Genomic DNA, 17,986 nt, shown 5'->3' on the forward strand with positions numbered 1-17,986 from the left:
TATTGATCAACATAAAAAAATATGTACAATTTCACCACAGGCGTTAAAACATCAAACCTAGACATTCACAAAGATTTAGACTAGGTCATCATGGTTCTGGATGAAAAGAAAATGTGTGTGTGTGCAAGTGGCTGTTTTTGTTCAGAGCTGTGTCAGATTTCAAAAGGCAGCTGGGAGGAAATCTAAACAAAGTTGTCCTGGTATGTGTCAGGTGAGATGTCAGGATCAGAGTCTGGTGAGTCTGGAATCATGTGTTTAGTATCAGTGGCATGTTTAAAAAAAAAAAAAAAAAGAAGTGTGTGTAACACTTGTACTATTGGGCTCATGGTCTGTCCATGGTAGATGACGTGTAGATCCCTCGTGGGTGACACAGAATCTCACCTGCAGGTCACTTGATGACTGAGGGCAGTGTAGCTGCGTACGTCAAATGACGCTCGTTGCTCAAACTGAGGCTTACTCCTTCCAGTTAGAATCAACGACACACAGTTGTTCCGTGTCTTTAGGTTGTAGTTTGTGTGGTGCTAACCCCTTTGTGCTGTTGTGGAGGGTCAGTGGGGTGAGGCACCTCTCTCTGCCACCTTCACTGCTGTGTGGAGGGTGAGGAGGATCTGGAACGGGCCTTGCCACCGTTTGGATTTCCAGTTCTTTCGTCTGAAGTCTTTCACCACCACAAAAATCGCCTGGTTGTAATTCGTGGAGTGGTGTAGATGCAGGTGATGGGAGAACTGCCGTCACCGGTTTCCTTATGTCGGAGAGGTTAATGCAGTAGGTTAGCATGTTATGTTCACAAGTGTCTGTGGACGGTGGTAGTTGTCTTGGGTGATGCAAACAAAACGTCATAATGTGACGGACCTGACCTTGTTCTCTTTCTCCTTGTCATGTACATCAGTATGATTGGCAGGGCTTGTGTGCATGACAGGCACGTTTCATCACAGCATTTGGCCAGTTTTGTTTTTAAGGTCCCGTTCTCTCGCTCCACAGCTCCCCCACTGGCTGGATGATAGGCACAGTGGTATTATCTCACGGAGTAAAGCTGTGGTCACTGTAGCTGCAGTGACATGTTTAACCGGAAAAACTTCTAGCCAGTTTGACCACATGTCGACCGTAAATAGACAATACTTTTTGCCATATGTATGCATAAATATTAATGTATAAAAGTGTCATGAGACATTACACAAACGTTACAGCTCCTTCTACCTCTAACCGCGCTGCGCAGACATGCAGTCATGTGGTCGAGTTTACCAGTTAGTTTATAAGGAACATCTGAAATCAAGTCAAGACAGCAGCTGACCAGCTCACTGCCAAGTTGAGTAGACAAACAAGAAAAACATGATCATGGTGAGGTCTGCTCTGTGATCTATACTTATTGTAATATATATTTTCTTTTCATTTGAATTGATTGGCTCAAAGACAAAACAGTTTGTTTTATTTTTAAAATAATTCAAAGCTGACTTTTAAAGGCAGCGAGATTTAATAACACACGTACCAATTTCCAGTGTTTACAAAGTATTCATATCCACTTTTTCATAAGACAAGAAAGTAAACATATTCTGTTGTTATGGACGCTCGATCTGCAGACAGCTGGTTTACATGATCGCAAAACTCATTTGATTCTTGTTGACACAAAAAAAAAGTAGAAATGTATTTTGCTGGTGCTTTAGTGACTTGCTGAAGGACAGTTGGGGTGGATGCTTCCTCTCATGAGGCTCAAGTCAGCTGTCTCTGGGGGAATGACAGTTCAAATCAAAAGCTTGAAATCCTACAAATGATGAGATACATTAGAACAAAAACACCCCATACAAATATTATTTAAGGCACCGTGGTCATTAGGCCTCAGATTACACACACACACACACACACACACACACGATCTTTCTCTTGTGGACACAGTTCTGGAAACATTCTGTGCTGCGATTCAGTCTTAAATAAAACTAAGTGACTAAAAATGCTTTAAGTCAAAATGTTACACTTTTTGTAATAAAGTAAAGTCTCCACTCACCAGTGTCCGTCACATCCAGACCCATAATTACATTATTAAATATCACAACTGTATCAACATTTTCTGCATTGAATCAAACTTTTGTGCAGCCATTCAAGTCCCAAAAAAGCACAAAGATACCCAGACTGAACGACGGACAGTGTCTTTCCAAGTAGAACTCTGGGACATGGATGTAGATATTATTTGGCTGATTGGAGATTAGACGACGTGGGACACAGCAGGTACTTCAGCTGACAAACTGTTGAGATACAAAAGCTTGTCCCTGCTGGGCTTTCTTCACCGGTCCTGGTCCCTCTAACAACACCTCACTCCTCACTCATGCTAGTTAAGAGTGATAAGGAAACATTTTGCTTCTCTAAAATCCATCTCACCCAAAACAAACCTAATTGTTGTTGGTCCCGAACGTGTTGATGAACCATCAAAATGTCCCTTTATGGAGTTTTACAGTTCAAAGTCCATCGTCATCGCTGCTGTCCCAAGATGCCAGGCTCGCCGATCTCCGAGGGAGGAGTTTGTGCTTCTGTCAGGATTCCTCTCTGGCGTCCTGGTTGATCACGTGGTGGTATCCCCGGTTGCCGATTGGCTCCTTCTGCCAACAAATAACGCAGAGGAGGATGACGATGAGGAAGAGGAGCAGAGAGCCGGACACGGCCAGGCTGACGATCACCTCTGGAGATAAAGAAAGATGGAGAGAATGGATCAGTGGTGGCACAATCAGTCGTCTCTTCTTATATTTCAGCAGAGTCTTTAATGTGCGCTTACCTTTATCTCTCCCCTTTGAAGGCACTTGACACTCTTTCTCTCGGTCTTCTGAAATAGAGAGCTTTGTAATTCTCACAAACTCATCTAGAGGGCAGTCAAGGGAGCAGCCCGGCAACTGCAGAGGGAACGCCGCCACTGTGCTGTCATTCCGGTAAAACATCGACACAGAAGCAGAGCTGGACAGACAGAGACAGAGTTTTGAATTGTCACATTTAAAATGTGTTTAATGTCCACCATCAGTCTAATATTTTTTATGGACATTAAGTATACAATGACTGATCTGAGTTAGGATTTTTTTAGAGCCTTACAGTTTATTTTTTACTCTTCTCATCTATTTATTCCACTAACAGTATATTCTGTGTGTGTGCGTGTGTGTGTTACCCGTTATCATCCTTGTACAGCTCAAATATCTGACAGGAGGCATATGGCGGCTGTCTTCCATTGAACACATTCAGGCTGGACTGAAGAGCAGCGACAGTGGTGTCGTGCTGTGGGACAGACGCACATTAAAAGGAATAGTTTGACATTTTGGGAAATGCACTTACTTGCTTTTTTTCACCCCCTAAAGTTAGATAAGAATATCATGACCACTCTCATGTTACGCTAAACAAGACGCTACAGTCAGGAGAAGATTAGCTTAGTTTAGCATAAAGACAGATACAGCTAGCCTGGTTTTTTTTTTACCAAGGGAAAGTAAAAAAGAAAAAGAAAAAAGTAATTCTTACCGCTGACAGCATCATCAGTTTCAGTTTCGTATCTGGGACGGCCATCTTGGAAAGATTCTTCACTATTTCACCCAATAGGATACCTAGAAGACAGAAGTTTTTATTTTCCCATTTAGTCTCATATTTAAAGGTTAAGTCTGCTGATATTGTACAGTTTTCCTATCGTCAATCAATATCTACTAACAAGTGGCTGCAGTAAAGCAGGCAAACTTCACTAGACTGAGCACACACGCACACACACCTCCCTGCAGCCGGCTCTTTTCTTCTTGTTTGTAGAACCCGAAAGTGATCTGTGAAAATACGACCAATCGTGACATTGAAATAGCATTTCGACCATCATGAAGCACTGAAATTAAAATTTAATTGTAGATATTGTGAATACTTTTACCTGAAATCCAAAGTCTTTGAGCACTCTGAGCTTCTCCATGACGTCGGGAGTCACCCAGTCAGGAGCTGACATGTTGTGACAGGACTGAAATCACACACAGTGGGAATTATGAAAAGCATGAGAAAGACACTTGATTAAAGAAATGCATAAAAGCTTTTATTAAGCAGCAGTTATGTTGAGTTAACTGTCATTCTCACACTATTTTGTGTGTATTCGACTCGTGATAATGTCATGAATACAGATGTCCGTATTGACAGTAATACAAGGCAAACCTTTGTGAACAAGATAAGACAAAAAAACAGATATGAAACTGCTACGAGTTGCTCATTTCTGTTCCTCTAGCAGCTTGTTTGCCACGATGCCACCAGTTCCTTAAAAACTGATGAAGTCGTTTGAGTCACAAGACTAAAACAGATGGGGTCAGTTAGCGAGCCCGCCAGTTTGCACATAACTTCTGTAACGTCTGTTGACATTCAAACAGCTTGTGAACTGTGTCTTGAATAACAGAACGCTCTTATTTTGAAATGAAGGAAAGATTAGTAAGTTAGCTATGATGTTCCTCATACCTGAAAAATGTCCCACAATATCTTGACATGAAAACCTCGTAAAGCAGATTTATTATTGGAATTATTTACCTATAGTTTATGTACTCATCTAATTTGAAATGTTTTCATTTTTAAACCAAGTTCTCAGAGAACTATACTTTTCACTTTTCAAATGTGTGTGTGTGTTCTCACCTCACAGAAGAGTGTGTCGTACACGCTCCAGATTGTCTCCACATTAGTGTTGTTCAGCCCTGTTTTATTCCTCACCAGCTCTATGATGTCCTGAAGAGAGAGGCGCAGTAAGCTCCACGTACCTGCGCTTGTATCATCTTCAAAAATGTCATAATCATTATGTATTAGAAGTCCTGTGAGGCAAGTGAGAAAAAGGGCTCTGCTGATCCATTCTCCAAGTTTGATCTAAATAGTTTTCTCTCCTGTGTTTATGATTTAAGAACAGGGGAAAGGATAATCTTTCTAAATTATTTGTTTTATTTGTTTAGATGTGAATCAGCCGGGGAAAAAAGTTTTGCCAGGATCATTTTTCTCAATTCCTTTTTTTTAATGTTTTCATCTGGTGAGTTTGAATTTTTCTGTGCACTCTAAACTGATTTATTTCCCCACTTGCCTCTCAGGGCTTCCATATTTATCAGAATCGGGCTGAAAGAACATGTGTATACGTAGAAATTCCTGTACCTGGTATGTCGTGGTGACATTAATAAATCCCTCTGTGTTTTCAGTTTCATTCATCAGCTGTTTGTAGCGAGGACAGTCCCCCAGTGGAAAAGAAAGAAGCTACAAAAACAAACAAACAGGAAGTTCAGACAAAGGGTGTTGAATCACTTATAGCAAGGAGACTCACTTATAAAACGTTCTACATCACACATACCCTCTCTTCACTTTGAGGCACCGTGTGTACAGGTATCGGCTGCCACGGCAAGTTCGGTGTGAAGACCTGCTCACCAGCGGGGGGGTAGAGACCTGGATGACGGCAAGAGACCGTTAATGTGAAGAAGAAAAGTACTAGAAGGAGTGTTGCTGGTAGAAGAGGATAGACAGGAGGAAGTCATCTGATGTTCAGACCTGCGAGGTTGGCCTCTGCACTCATCAGGGTGCGATCGTAGTCTGTGCTGCGAACTGAGATCTGAGGAAAAGGAGAAGAAGAAAAAAATCTCCATCATGATCCAGGAATTCCAGCAGCAGTGAGAACCGTGTATAACACCGACATGGTAGGGGCCCCTGCTCCTTTATATCCGTATGAATCGCTGTCTGTCTGCGAGCGCTCTGGTGACATGTGATGCGAAAGTGGAAAGGTTACCTCGTGTCTCTCATAGGACTCGTTAAGGAAGCCTTTGTATCGCTTCCTCAGAAAGTGGCCCAGATCAAAGTGCTGCCTCATCCCCTCCTGAAAACACACAGAGGAAGCGACATTATACTCCTGATGACGTCACAAGATGTAGTTCACCTTTAACACACTTGTGCACAATGAGTTTAAAATAATACACTGTCACACTAACTGGCCTGGTTTTTGGATGACTTTATAATCGTCTGAAAACTCCTTGACTTAAATGTGTCGGCTGAGTTAAGCTTGCAAAGCTTCAGCACGCTTCAGTATTAGCCTCTAATGCTTTACAGTTTACACAGGTACTCAAACTGTGTGCATGCCATCATAATGAGCTTCTGAGCAACACTGAGCATTTTGAAAGAGGAATTGAGATTCTACTGTATACAATGGCTGAGATTAAATAATAAAGAATAGCTTATCAAATCTGTCTTCACTGGATTGTTTTGTGGAGTTTTTCTGCTCATTTTTGTGGTTATTTATGTTTTTGTTGTATTTTCTAAATGATGTTAGTTATATTTTTTCCCTTATGTTTGTTTTCCTCCTGCAGTTGAGGGGACATATGGTGTATAAGCCTGGGGCTTATTCACCTCTCCCATCAAATGTTTGTCATTATCTGGATTTCATGCAGTTTTGTGTTGTTGCAAGTAAATAGAAAAAACAGGATACTGCATAAAATGATGCACATATGTCTATATGAACAGTAAATGTAACACCAAGAGTTTCCCAGCTATAGATAAGCAAAAAGGCAAATAAGAATTAGATTGCAAGACAACCCACAAAGAAGTATTCATCATACCTGTGATAGCTGTCCAAAGCCTTGAGGCCAGTCGCTCTCTTGGTGAGGGTCGGTGGGAAAGGGTTTGATTGGTGACCGGTCACCGTGTCGAAACAGCTGGAGGGGTCAGAGAGGACACGTCAGCCAACACCCAGCTAACAAACAACATCACAAACGTTCACTGTGGCATAAAAAATCGTTAAGCGTTAATCATTGCTACACAGCGACTAAGAAAGAAACATACTGGAATTTGGTGATAAGATTACTGTGGAATCAGCAGAATTACTGTCTAAATACATCTGATATTGATATTACATTGGAAGCCTGAAAAACATTAAACTAAATATATGACAGAAAAATGGAGATTGTAAAACATTCAAACTGGAAACATTGGAATGGAGCTGCAAATGAATCCAACAACAGAACTGCATGATGGGAAAAAGGGAATGAATTAAAGAGAGATTTTACAAAATGTGGCTTTTATAGACCATTTCAACTATTAGTTAGTTTATACGAGTTATTATGGTCCTTTAGCTCTCAATTATTACTAGATCAAAGTTGTTACAAACAATTTTGGAAAGCACATTTTACATAAACTCTATATTGAATTTGCTCTTGACAGAAAGAATATGGAATTAAATATATATATTAAAAATAATAAACAAATCATTTATTTTTATTATATTATATATATATTTTTATTATATTATATAAAATTTAAAAGAATATATATTTATATAAAATTTAAAAGAATATATATTTATATATATATTAAAATATATATTTCTTTTTAATATATATATATATATATATATATATATATATATTTATATATATATTAAAATATATATATATATATATATATATATATATATATATATATATATATATATATATTAAAAAGAAATATATATATATATATATATATATATAGTGTGGTATGTGTGTAGTGGTTTGTATGTTATTAGTGAACGTATTTACCAAACTTTTGTTGTTTCAGACTGGAGGCCAATATTGACTTCCACCGTTTCATGTGACTTGCGTTTGGTCTTTATAAACCACTTAGAGGTCCTGCTTCCCACAGCTCGACAGTATTTAAGATCGCTTCTAAAATAACAACGCATATTATTGTTCCTAAATTCACATCACATTTGTAAACAGTACGGCTCCTCTGAAACAGAGCCGAGATAAAAGCTTTGTCCTAGTTTTATCTGCGTCACTGGTGGAAATCAAATCCAGCCGGCTGACAGTGATGATCTTGCCAAATGTTTGTCAGAGACTAATGTCATTCAGAAGTAAAGACAAACAGATAAAACATGTCAACTGACAAAAATAGAGGGAAGTCAAGGACGATATTAAAGGTCGTCAAAAGTGAGTGCAGTGACCTCTGCTTATGAACTGGACCCTTTACTTAAAACGGCTCCTGATAATGAATAGAAAACTCCTTTTGTGAAACCAATTGTTATGAACAGCTTGTTACTGGAAACCACTGCATCAGCCGTGTACTCCGGTAGAACAGGTTCCAGTTTCAAGCCTGGAGCTGACGTGGAGAGCACACATGACTGATCGTCCAAAGTAGCTGAACAAGTGTGTAAACTCTGTTTGAAGGGAAGATCATCCCTTTAGAACTCCTAATCTTATCTGCTCCAGGATCCATTCATGACTATCTTGCAGGTAATTAGGTAACACGTAACATTAAATCAACAACGGTCAATAAAACCACTTTCATGTGAGAAACTCTATGTGGACCTGCTGACCTGCTCTGAGCTCATTTTAACACCGTGAAAACAAGATGCTTGATGTCATGGCTTGAAAACACGAGTGTGTCCAATGCTATTTCAATTCTCACATCCGTGACAGATTCCATGTCTGTAACACGAAAAAAAACAAATAGAAAGTGGTAAACAGAACTTACTCATCGTTCTGTTTCACAGAGGGTTAGGATTAGAGTACATTAACCCAAGGTAGATTTATATTAATAACAGATTATAATAAAGAATTTTAAAAAGGACGCTTTAAAAGAGTGTCATTTTCATTTTACAAAATAATTAAAATGAGGTATTATTCAATGTTACTGTGTACTAATACTACAACTTTCTAAATAACTGCATTGATGTTAATGTGTAGCTCTTTGTTTCACTGTCAGTACAACATGTTGTGTATCCTTGACATGCAGGCCTTCCTGGTGAGCTGAGGTTCAGAGAGCTGCATCTGCAAATACTTTAACAAGTGCTTTAATATGTGCCTCTGTTATCAGAGAAACATTCAAGCAGAAACAATTGGGGTACATACATAACCCAAATAATTATCAATCTCTCTGGAGATTAAATAAGCAGCATTTGCGTTACAAACATTAGCTATTCCCAAAGGTAGTTTGGTTTGTATCGTTAGTACAGCTGACTAGTCACCTGACAGGATGAGCTGCTGATAGTGAATTAACTGCTAAATCGCTCATTGCATTAACATTTTAATACTAGGTTGAAGTTGTCAGGATAGACAAGTAAGGTTTGTAGTGTAGGGTTAACATAAATAACATTAACATGAGAGTTCAGTAGACCTCAAATTATTTATTTCAACTGTCAGCTAGACATACACATTCCTGTGAAGCCTTTGCTCGTGTCTCACGACTCTGAATTCTTAACACGCCTTACCTTTTACACATTTTCCAATTCAAATATATTCATTTTATGTTGAATTATCAATAAAAAGGTCCACTTTGCCATGGGTTAGTCCGTTAGTAATGTAGCCTATTACAAGCAAGCAGTGTGGACCAAACACAACATGAGCTTCTTTAAAAAAGAAAAGAGTTGCTAGGTGGATTATTAATATGCCGAATTCCCTGAAAGACCCACATTACTTCACTCATACTTAATTCTTGTTCAGAGCAAAATACATATTAACAGAGAAGCAAAGAAAACATAAAATGTGCTAAATGTGGAATATAGTTCCGTAAACGACTACCCACACAAAAAAGAAACGCGGCGAATCGCTGCAGAGTTCAACAAAGCTTCCATAGCGTTACACAAGACTAACTTAACATGACTCACCACAGTGACATATACTAGTTGTCTTTCTGCAGCAGCTTCTCCACAGATAGAACCAACCGTTAAAACAAATAGCACCGCAGAGGACACCATGTTTCCGTCTCTATAAAGGGCTAACCACTGAAGACCGATTGCCTCCTGTCTGAGCCGCATCAAGTCTACTACGGTTAGTTCAGCCTCAACTACATCGGACGTTGAAGCATAAAATGTAGCGTAAAGGTTTAACCAAAAAAAACGTGCAAGTCTGAGGGTGCATAAAGCGTTTAAAATAAAGATATATCCAGCAAAAAAAATGAAGAGTATACTGAATTTTCGCCCGTATTTGTATTACTAAAAATGGCAAATATTGTTAAACTCGCAAATAGCCTACGTATTGTTAGCTGACTTGACACAGAAAAGGAAAACGGAAGTGACGGAACATCAGATCCGCGCGTGGACAGTCCTGACTTCTCCAGTTGCTCCATTCACAAACTGCGACACAACCAGATTGACTAGTATTCCATTTTTTTTAATGAGAAAATTGTTCTATATCGGTTACTTTCATTTCTAAAGGCCAAAAACGAGAGGATGGCTTGTCTTTATCTACTTCCTCATCTATAATCATCATTAAAAATATATATATTTCTCTAGAGTTTTGCAAATAACTGATGGTGAAAATGCCCTTTAAGGCTCCAAGAGTTCCTTTTCTACGATTTAAATGAAAAATGCATAATAATAACAAATAACAACGCATATTATTCTTCCTAAATTCACATCACATTTGTAAACACAGTGCACACACACAGTAAAAATATTTTTTGTCTTACCATCTCAATGTTCTTAGTAAGTCAATATCTCTAGTAAGTAAAAGGTATTGCATTTTTTATTTTTTATCCGTGACAGATTCCATGTCTGTAACGCGAAAAAAAAACAAATAGAAAGTGGTAAACAGAACTTACTCATCGTTCTGTTTCACAGAGGGTTAGGGTTAGAGTACATTAACCCAAGGTAGATTTATATTAATAACAGATTATAATAAAGAATTTTAAAAAGGACGCTTTAAAAGAGTGTCATTTTCATTTTACAAAATAATTAAAATGAGGTATTATTCAATGTTACTGTGTACTAATACTACAACTTTCTAAATAACTGCATTGACGTTAATGTGTAGCTCTTTGTTTCACTGTCAGTACAAAATGTTGTGTATCCTTGACATGCAGGCCTTCCTGGTGAGCTGAGGTTCAGAGAGCTGCATCTGCAAATACTTTAACAAGTGCTTTAATATGTGCCTCTGTTATCAGATAAACATTCAAGCAGAAACAATTGGGGTACATACATAACCCAAATAATTATCAATCTCTCTGGAGATTAAATAAGCAGCATTTGCGTTACAAACATTAGCTATTCCCAAAGGTAGTTTGGTTTGTATCGTTAGTACAGCTGACTAGTCACCTGACAGGATGAGCTGCTGATAGTGAATTAACTGCTAAATCGCTCATTGCATTAACATTTTAATACTAGGTTGAAGTTGTCAGGATAGACAAGTAAGGTTTGTAGTGTAGGGTTAACATAAATAACATTAACATGAAAGTTCAGTAGACCTCAAATTATTTATTTCAACTGTCAGCTAGACATACACATTCCTGTGAAGCCTTTGCTCGTGTCTCACGACTCTGAATTCTTAACACGCCTTACCTTTTACACATTTTCCAATTCAAATATATTCATTTTATATTGAATTATCAATAAAAAGGTCCACTTTGCCATGGGTTAGTCCGTTAGTAATGTAGCCTATTACAAGCAAGCAGTGTGGACCAAACACAACATGAGCTTCTTTAAAAAAGAAAAGAGTTGCTAGGTGGATTATTAATATGCCGAATTCCCTAAAAGACCCACATTACTTCACTCATACTTAATTCTTGTTCAGAGCAAAATACATATTAACAGAGAAGCAAAGAAAACATAAAATGTGCTAAATGTGGAATATAGTTCCGTAAACGACTACCCACACAAAAAAGAAACGCGGCGAATCGCTGCAGAGTTCAACAAAGCTTCCATAGCGTTACACAAGACTAACTTAACATGACTCACCACAGTGACATATACTAGTTGTCTTTCTGCAGCAGCTTCTCCACAGATAGAACCAACCGTTAAAACAAATAGCACCGCAGAGGACACCATGTTTCCGTCTCTATAAAGGGCTAACCACTGAAGACCGATTGCCTCCTGTCTGAGCCGCATCAAGTCTACTACAGTTAGTTTAGCCTCAACTACATCGGACGTTGAAGCATAAAATGTAGCGTAAAGGTTTAACCAAAAAAAACGTGCAAGTCTGAGGGTGCATAAAGCGTTTAAAATAAAGATATATCCAGCAAAAAATATGAAGAGTATAGTGAATTTTCGCCCGTATTTGTATTACTAAAAATGGCAAATATTGTTAAACTCGCAAATAGCCTACGTATTGTTAGCTGACTTGACACAGAAAAGGAAAACGGAAGTGACGGAACATCAGATCCGCGCGTGGACAGTCCTGACTTCTCCAGTTGCTCCATTCACAAACTGCGACACAACCAGATTGACTAGTATTCCATTTTTTTTAATGAGAAAATTGTTCTATATCGGTTACTTTCATTTCTAAAGGCCAAAAACGAGAGGATGGCTTGTCTTTATCTACTTCCTCATCTATAATCATCATTAAAAATATATATATTTCTCTAGAGTTTTGCAAATAACTGATGGTGAAAATGCCCTTTAAGGCTCCAAGAGTTCCTTTTCTACGATTTAAATGAAAAATGCATAATAATAACAAATAACAACGCATATTATTCTTCCTAAATTCACATCACATTTGTAAACAGTGCACACACAGTAAAAATATTTTTTGTCTTACCATCTCAATGTTCTTAGTAAGTCAATATCTCTAGTAAGTAAAAGGTATTGCATTTTTTATTTTTTATCCGTGACAGATTCCATGTCTGTAACGCGAAAAAAAAACAAATAGAAAGTGGTAAACAGAACTTACTCATCGTTCTGTTTCACAGAGGGTTAGGGTTAGAGTACATTAACCCAAGGTAGATTTATATTAATAACAGATTATAATAAAGAATTTTAAAAAGGACGCTTTAAAAGAGTATCATTTTCATTTTACAAAATAATTAAAATGAGGTATTATTCAATGTTACTGTGTACTAATACTACAACTTTCTAAATAACTGCATTGACGTTAATGTGTAGCTCTTTGTTTCACTGTCAGTACAACATGTTGTGTATCCTTGACATGCAGGCCTTCCTGGTGAGCTGAGGTTCAGAGAGCTGCATCTGCAAATACTTTAACAAGTGCTTTAATATGTGCCTCTGTTATCAGAGAAACATTCAAGCAGAAACAATTGGGGTACATACATAACCCAAATCATTATCAATCTCTCTGGAGATTAAATAAGCAGCATTTGCGTTACAAACATTAGCTATTCCCAAAGGTAGTTTGGTTTGTATCGTTAGTACAGCTGACTAGTCACCTGACAGGATGAGCTGCTGATAGTGAATTAACTGCTAAATCGCTCATTGCATTAACATTTTAATACTAGGTTGAAGTTGTCAGGATAGACAAGTAAGGTTTGTAGTGTAGGGTTAACATAAATAACATTAACATGAAAGTTCAGTAGACCTCAAATTATTTATTTTAACTGTTAGCTAGACATACACATTCCTGTGAAGCCTTTGCTCGTGTCTCACGACTCTGAATTCTTAACACGCCTTACCTTTTACACATTTTCCAATTCAAATATATTCATTTTATGTTGAATTATCAATAAAAAGGTCCACTTTGCCATGGGTTAGTCCGTTAGTAATGTAGCCTATTACAAGCAAGCAGTGTGGACCAAACACAACATGAGCTTCTTTAAAAAAGAAAAGAGTTGTTAGGTGGATTATTAATATGCCGAATTCCCTAAAAGACCCACATTACTTCACTCATACTTAATTCTTGTTCAGAGCAAAATACATATTAACAGAGAAGCAAAGAAAACATAAAATGTGCTAAATGTGGAATATAGTTCCGTAAACGACTACCCACACAAAAAAGAAACGCGGCGAATCGCTGCAGAGTTCAACAAAGCTTCCATAGCGTTACACAAGACTAACTTAACATGACTCACCACAGTGACATATACTAGTTGTCTTTCTGCAGCAGCTTCTCCACAGATAGAACCAACCGTTAAAACAAATAGCACCGCAGAGGACACCATGTTTCCGTCTCTATAAAGGGCTAACCACTGAAGACCGATTGCCTCCTGTCTGAGCCGCATCAAGTCTACTACAGTTAGTTTAGCCTCAACTACATCGGAAGTTGAAGCATAAAATGTAGCGTAAAGGTTTAACCAAAAAAAACGTGCAAGTCTGAGGGTGCATAAAGCGTTTAAAATAAAGATATATCCAGCAAAAAAAAAATGAAGAGTATAGTGAATTTTCGCCCGTATTTGTATTACTAAAAATGGCAAATATTGTTAAACTCGCATTTTATTTTTAAAGGAATAGCCTGCGTATTGTTAGCTGACTTGACACAGAAAAGAAAAACGGAAGTGACGGAACATCAGATCCGCGCGTGGACAGTCCTGACTTCTCCAGTTGCTCCATTCACAAGCTGCGACATAACCAGCGACACAACCAGATTAACTAGTTGACTGCAGTGTATTTGATAGTATTCCATTTTTTTTAATGAGAAAAGTGTTCTATATCGGTTACTTTCATTTCTAAAGGCCAAAAACGAGAGGATGGCTTGTCTTTATCTACTTCCTCATCTATAATCATCATTAAATACATATTTCTCTAGAGTTTTGCAAATAATTGATGGCGAAAATACCCTTTAAGGCTCCAAGAGTTCCTTTTCTACGATTTAAATGAAAAATGCATAATAATAACAATACTCATAAATCAACCTTATATATACACTAAATTCATAAAAAAAATGCAATACTTTTTACTTACTAGAGATATTGACTTACTAAGAACATTCTGAGATGGTAAAACAATTTTTTTTTTTTACTAAGAATCTTATCATTTTGATTTTGAGGATTGCAGTTTGTGTCCTCTGCCACTAGAGGTCAGTGCTGTGTTGTCTGCAAACAAGATTTACACGTCAGACAAACAGTATTTGCAATTAACTGCTGTGCAGCCTTTAGTGTTTGTTACTGATTACAATCATTTGCCCATGGACCTATGGGTACAAGATGATGCTAGAACTTTAGCTTTCAATATGTCCAAAAATTTGTTCTGGAAGTTTTTTGAACATTATAGTGGAGAGCAAAGATTGAACACAAAAATAATATCCCAAATGTATTCAGCCACCTAGTCTTAAAGATACAATAAAATACTGTATTAGGTTATATGTATCTCTGGGAACTGGAGAAAGACAGACTTGAAATGCAATTGGTTAATGTAAAAAAGCAATAGATTCAATGACAATTTAAATAGTCAATAGGCTTTCTGTGAGCTGTTAACCAGGAAAACCTTTGGTCCTTAACTGACAGATCTCGTATGACCCCCTGGTATGCTAATCTGTATGTGTTTATACTGTGAAAAGCAGCTTTGTTGTGTGACAAGAAGCACTAAACCTGAATCCCAGTGGGAATCTAATCCTCATCTACCTTTTTTCCTACACCACTACACTGTGGTAACATTGTAAAAAAAAACATCCGGTGCTTTTGTAATGTTCTTTTACAAACAAATAGACTGAAGAAATGCTTGGGGGAACAAGGCTTCCCCAAGTGTTTTGGTGCATTTTCCTCTTTGCTAATATCACTGGATCAACACTTTTGTCCTCTTTCTCAAGATTAGCTGAATATCTTTTAAACATTTTAAAGTGAGACACTGGGCCTCTGTGTGACCACTGTATTTGGAAACATATGTCGGGCCCACGCTTTTGCTTTCTTGTTGCGTTTAGCGAGACCTCTCATTCTATATAATTGGAAATCTAGCTCCCCTTATGTATTTGAAGTAGTAAAAGCTCAGATATATCTTATATCTTAATGCCTGTAACTGATAACCACCTTTTATTTATTTTATTTTAGCATTTGAGTTAGTTTGTTTTTTGCTTCATTTATTTAATTTATATTCCTTATAATATATATTTGTGATAATCATTACTATTATTACTTGTATTTTTTCACACTTGGTGTGTTGGCCAGTCTCCCAGGTGGGCGGGTTGGACGGGTTGTACATGCTGCAATACCGTATAATGAATTATGTTTAAATGTTTGAAAACCCAATAAAAACATTTGAATAATAAGTTTAGTTTCACCTTGACTCTCTCACTGCATAAACACTTTAATTTAATTTTCATCATACTAGTACTCCTACCCACTACCATTTCTACTACCACTTATTATTCCTTGATATACTGGTTTTTACTGGTTTTGAGTCCTACAAAGAATATGTTCTTGAAATTCATTGTTGACTTTAAACTGGAGCTGCTCCAAAGAATCATCTGGAAAGACAGAGTGAGAGATTTTCTGGGAATAAGAGTACAAGTGTCTGTCCTCGGGCCTCTTCACACACAGTAGTACAACATGGTGGCCCCGGGGAGTTGAAAATTAAGAAAATGCCAAAATATCCCGCTGAAGTAGAAGAGAAGAGTTCTTCATTTGCAGCTGTTTTGCTTTACTGGCATTAAAATATGCTTGCATGAAAGGAACAAACTGTTTATTTTACATGAAGGAGAAAAAGTTTGTAACTTTTGAAAAATGGTAATAGGCAGCAATTGTGTGTCGGGCAAATAAAACAATAGAATCATAATATTGCCACATTTCTTTTTGAGAAGGTTGTGCCACTCCTGGACATTAACACAATACAAGATTCAGGCTTGCTGAGGGACAGAAAACACGCAGATTAGTGTCGAAGTAAACCCTGTGGGAACATATCAGTACACCGCATCCCATGAACTGCCTGCAAAACATAGAGCAGCAAAACAACAATATTCAGCATTCAGCAGTATTCCCTCAGTATCAATGCCAAGTTATTGTACGTCTTTGCCAGTTAAGTGTCAACAATAAGCTCTTTGTTCCTTTGTTTTCGCCCTCAGGCTGCTTATATCTGCTATGTGTTACTAAATCCTGGTGGAGGTGTTTATGTGTTTGTCATACCTCAGATTATAGGTGACGACTAATACTGAAAACACATGCTGCGGCCCAGTTTAACCCAGATAAATAACACTTGTGCAAAAACAGAAAAATAGGCAATATCACAGATCACACACACACACACACACACACACACACACACACACACACACACACACACACACACACACACACACACCGGCATCAACAATAATGAGAACAATAGTGATTAGAGAAGGCAGGGATTACCCTTAATCTGTGATATCTACGTATGTGTTTGTTTAAGGGGCAGATATGCTCATTAAGAAAGAGTTGCAGAAGGATACCCTCCCATCATCTATAGCATCTAATTCACACTGACACCTCATCGACAGAGGTGTAATCTGCTTGGAGATTATAAAAGCAATCCAAGTGTGTGTTTGGGGAGGGGGGGGGGGTTCTGCCACACAATTACTGATGGTAAAGATCACAGGGAGAATTAGCACCATAATTACCGAGATGATCTGATGAGCAGATGTCTGCAAGCTTCCTCCTGACACCCGACAGGCCCTTGACAGCCTAATGCAGTCACCCCCAGCGCTTGTTATCCAGCATTACCTTTGGAGTCTCTGATTGTGATCTACACTGAGGAGAAAAGTTTTAAGTGAGCTCCAAGCAGCCAGATGATGGCAGCATTTCTGCAGATTGTTATGACACAGAAGCCTCTGACGCATTTACTTTAGTCATCCCCTCTCTGTGAGATTTCTGTTTTTAGTTCAAAATAAAAAAGAATTTAAATGCAGCAAAGTGCAGCACAAGCATAAAACATTATTAAATCAATGACAAAACATAGTTCCTTCTCTTCAGCAGTTTTTTTTAACCACATTTTCATCAAATAGTGGCCATAAATATGGCCAAATGTAAACACTGCTGGAGTGTTAGATGGAAGAATACATTCTGAGGTGATGATAGGAGGTTCCAGTTGGAGAGGAATACCCACTGGTTTAAATTTAGACCACAACACTGCTTATATAACAAGTGGCACGTCCGGATCGTTGACACTGTTACTGCCTCATAAATGAATGGTTACAATCCAGCATCATGTTACACATTGAAAACCCTCATAAATCCAAAGTGGCTTGCCAATCACGCTGTAATAAAAATAATAATGTATTGGATGTAATATATAGTAATAGAGATGTATAAAACGAGTGTTTTTGCATATACTTTCATTCTTTTTACAGGAATTAGTTGTTATTCAAAGAGCTTCTGATTTCTACACGAGAGAGCTGTTAGAAAAGCAGTGGGCGGGGTTTGCCTGCCTTGAATTATTCAA

At 37.8% G+C, this 17,986-nt stretch overlaps 1 protein-coding gene across 2 annotated transcripts; it reads right to left on the minus strand.

The window, feature by feature from the left end:
* Positions 1-1,253: 1,253 nt before the first annotated feature.
* On the minus strand, positions 1,254-9,972 carry acp2 (acid phosphatase 2, lysosomal). 2 transcript variants are annotated; one of them, XR_003833739.1, is made up of 14 exons: positions 9,584-9,972; positions 6,558-6,653; positions 5,735-5,821; positions 5,500-5,560; positions 5,306-5,397; positions 5,113-5,211; positions 4,612-4,701; positions 3,875-3,958; positions 3,728-3,776; positions 3,487-3,569; positions 3,143-3,249; positions 2,762-2,937; positions 2,382-2,668; positions 1,254-1,722 (listed from the first exon to the last, which is right to left on the minus strand). XR_003833739.1 is itself a non-coding variant. In XM_029452048.1 (13 exons), exons 1-13 carry the CDS (start codon positions 9,731-9,733, stop codon positions 2,523-2,525), a joined length of 1,320 nt encoding a protein of 439 aa, XP_029307908.1. In that variant the 5' UTR covers positions 9,734-9,972; the 3' UTR covers positions 1,254-2,522. The 2 variants fall into 2 exon arrangements, 1 of the variants encoding a protein (XP_029307908.1); XM_029452048.1 differs by having other exon boundaries at positions 1,254-2,668.
* Between the last annotated feature and the right edge of the window lie 8,014 nt (positions 9,973-17,986).

The sequence above is a fragment of the Cottoperca gobio genome, chromosome 2 (assembly GCF_900634415.1).
Source record: "Cottoperca gobio chromosome 2, fCotGob3.1, whole genome shotgun sequence".
Classification (NCBI taxonomy): Eukaryota; Metazoa; Chordata; class Actinopteri; order Perciformes; family Bovichtidae; genus Cottoperca; species Cottoperca gobio.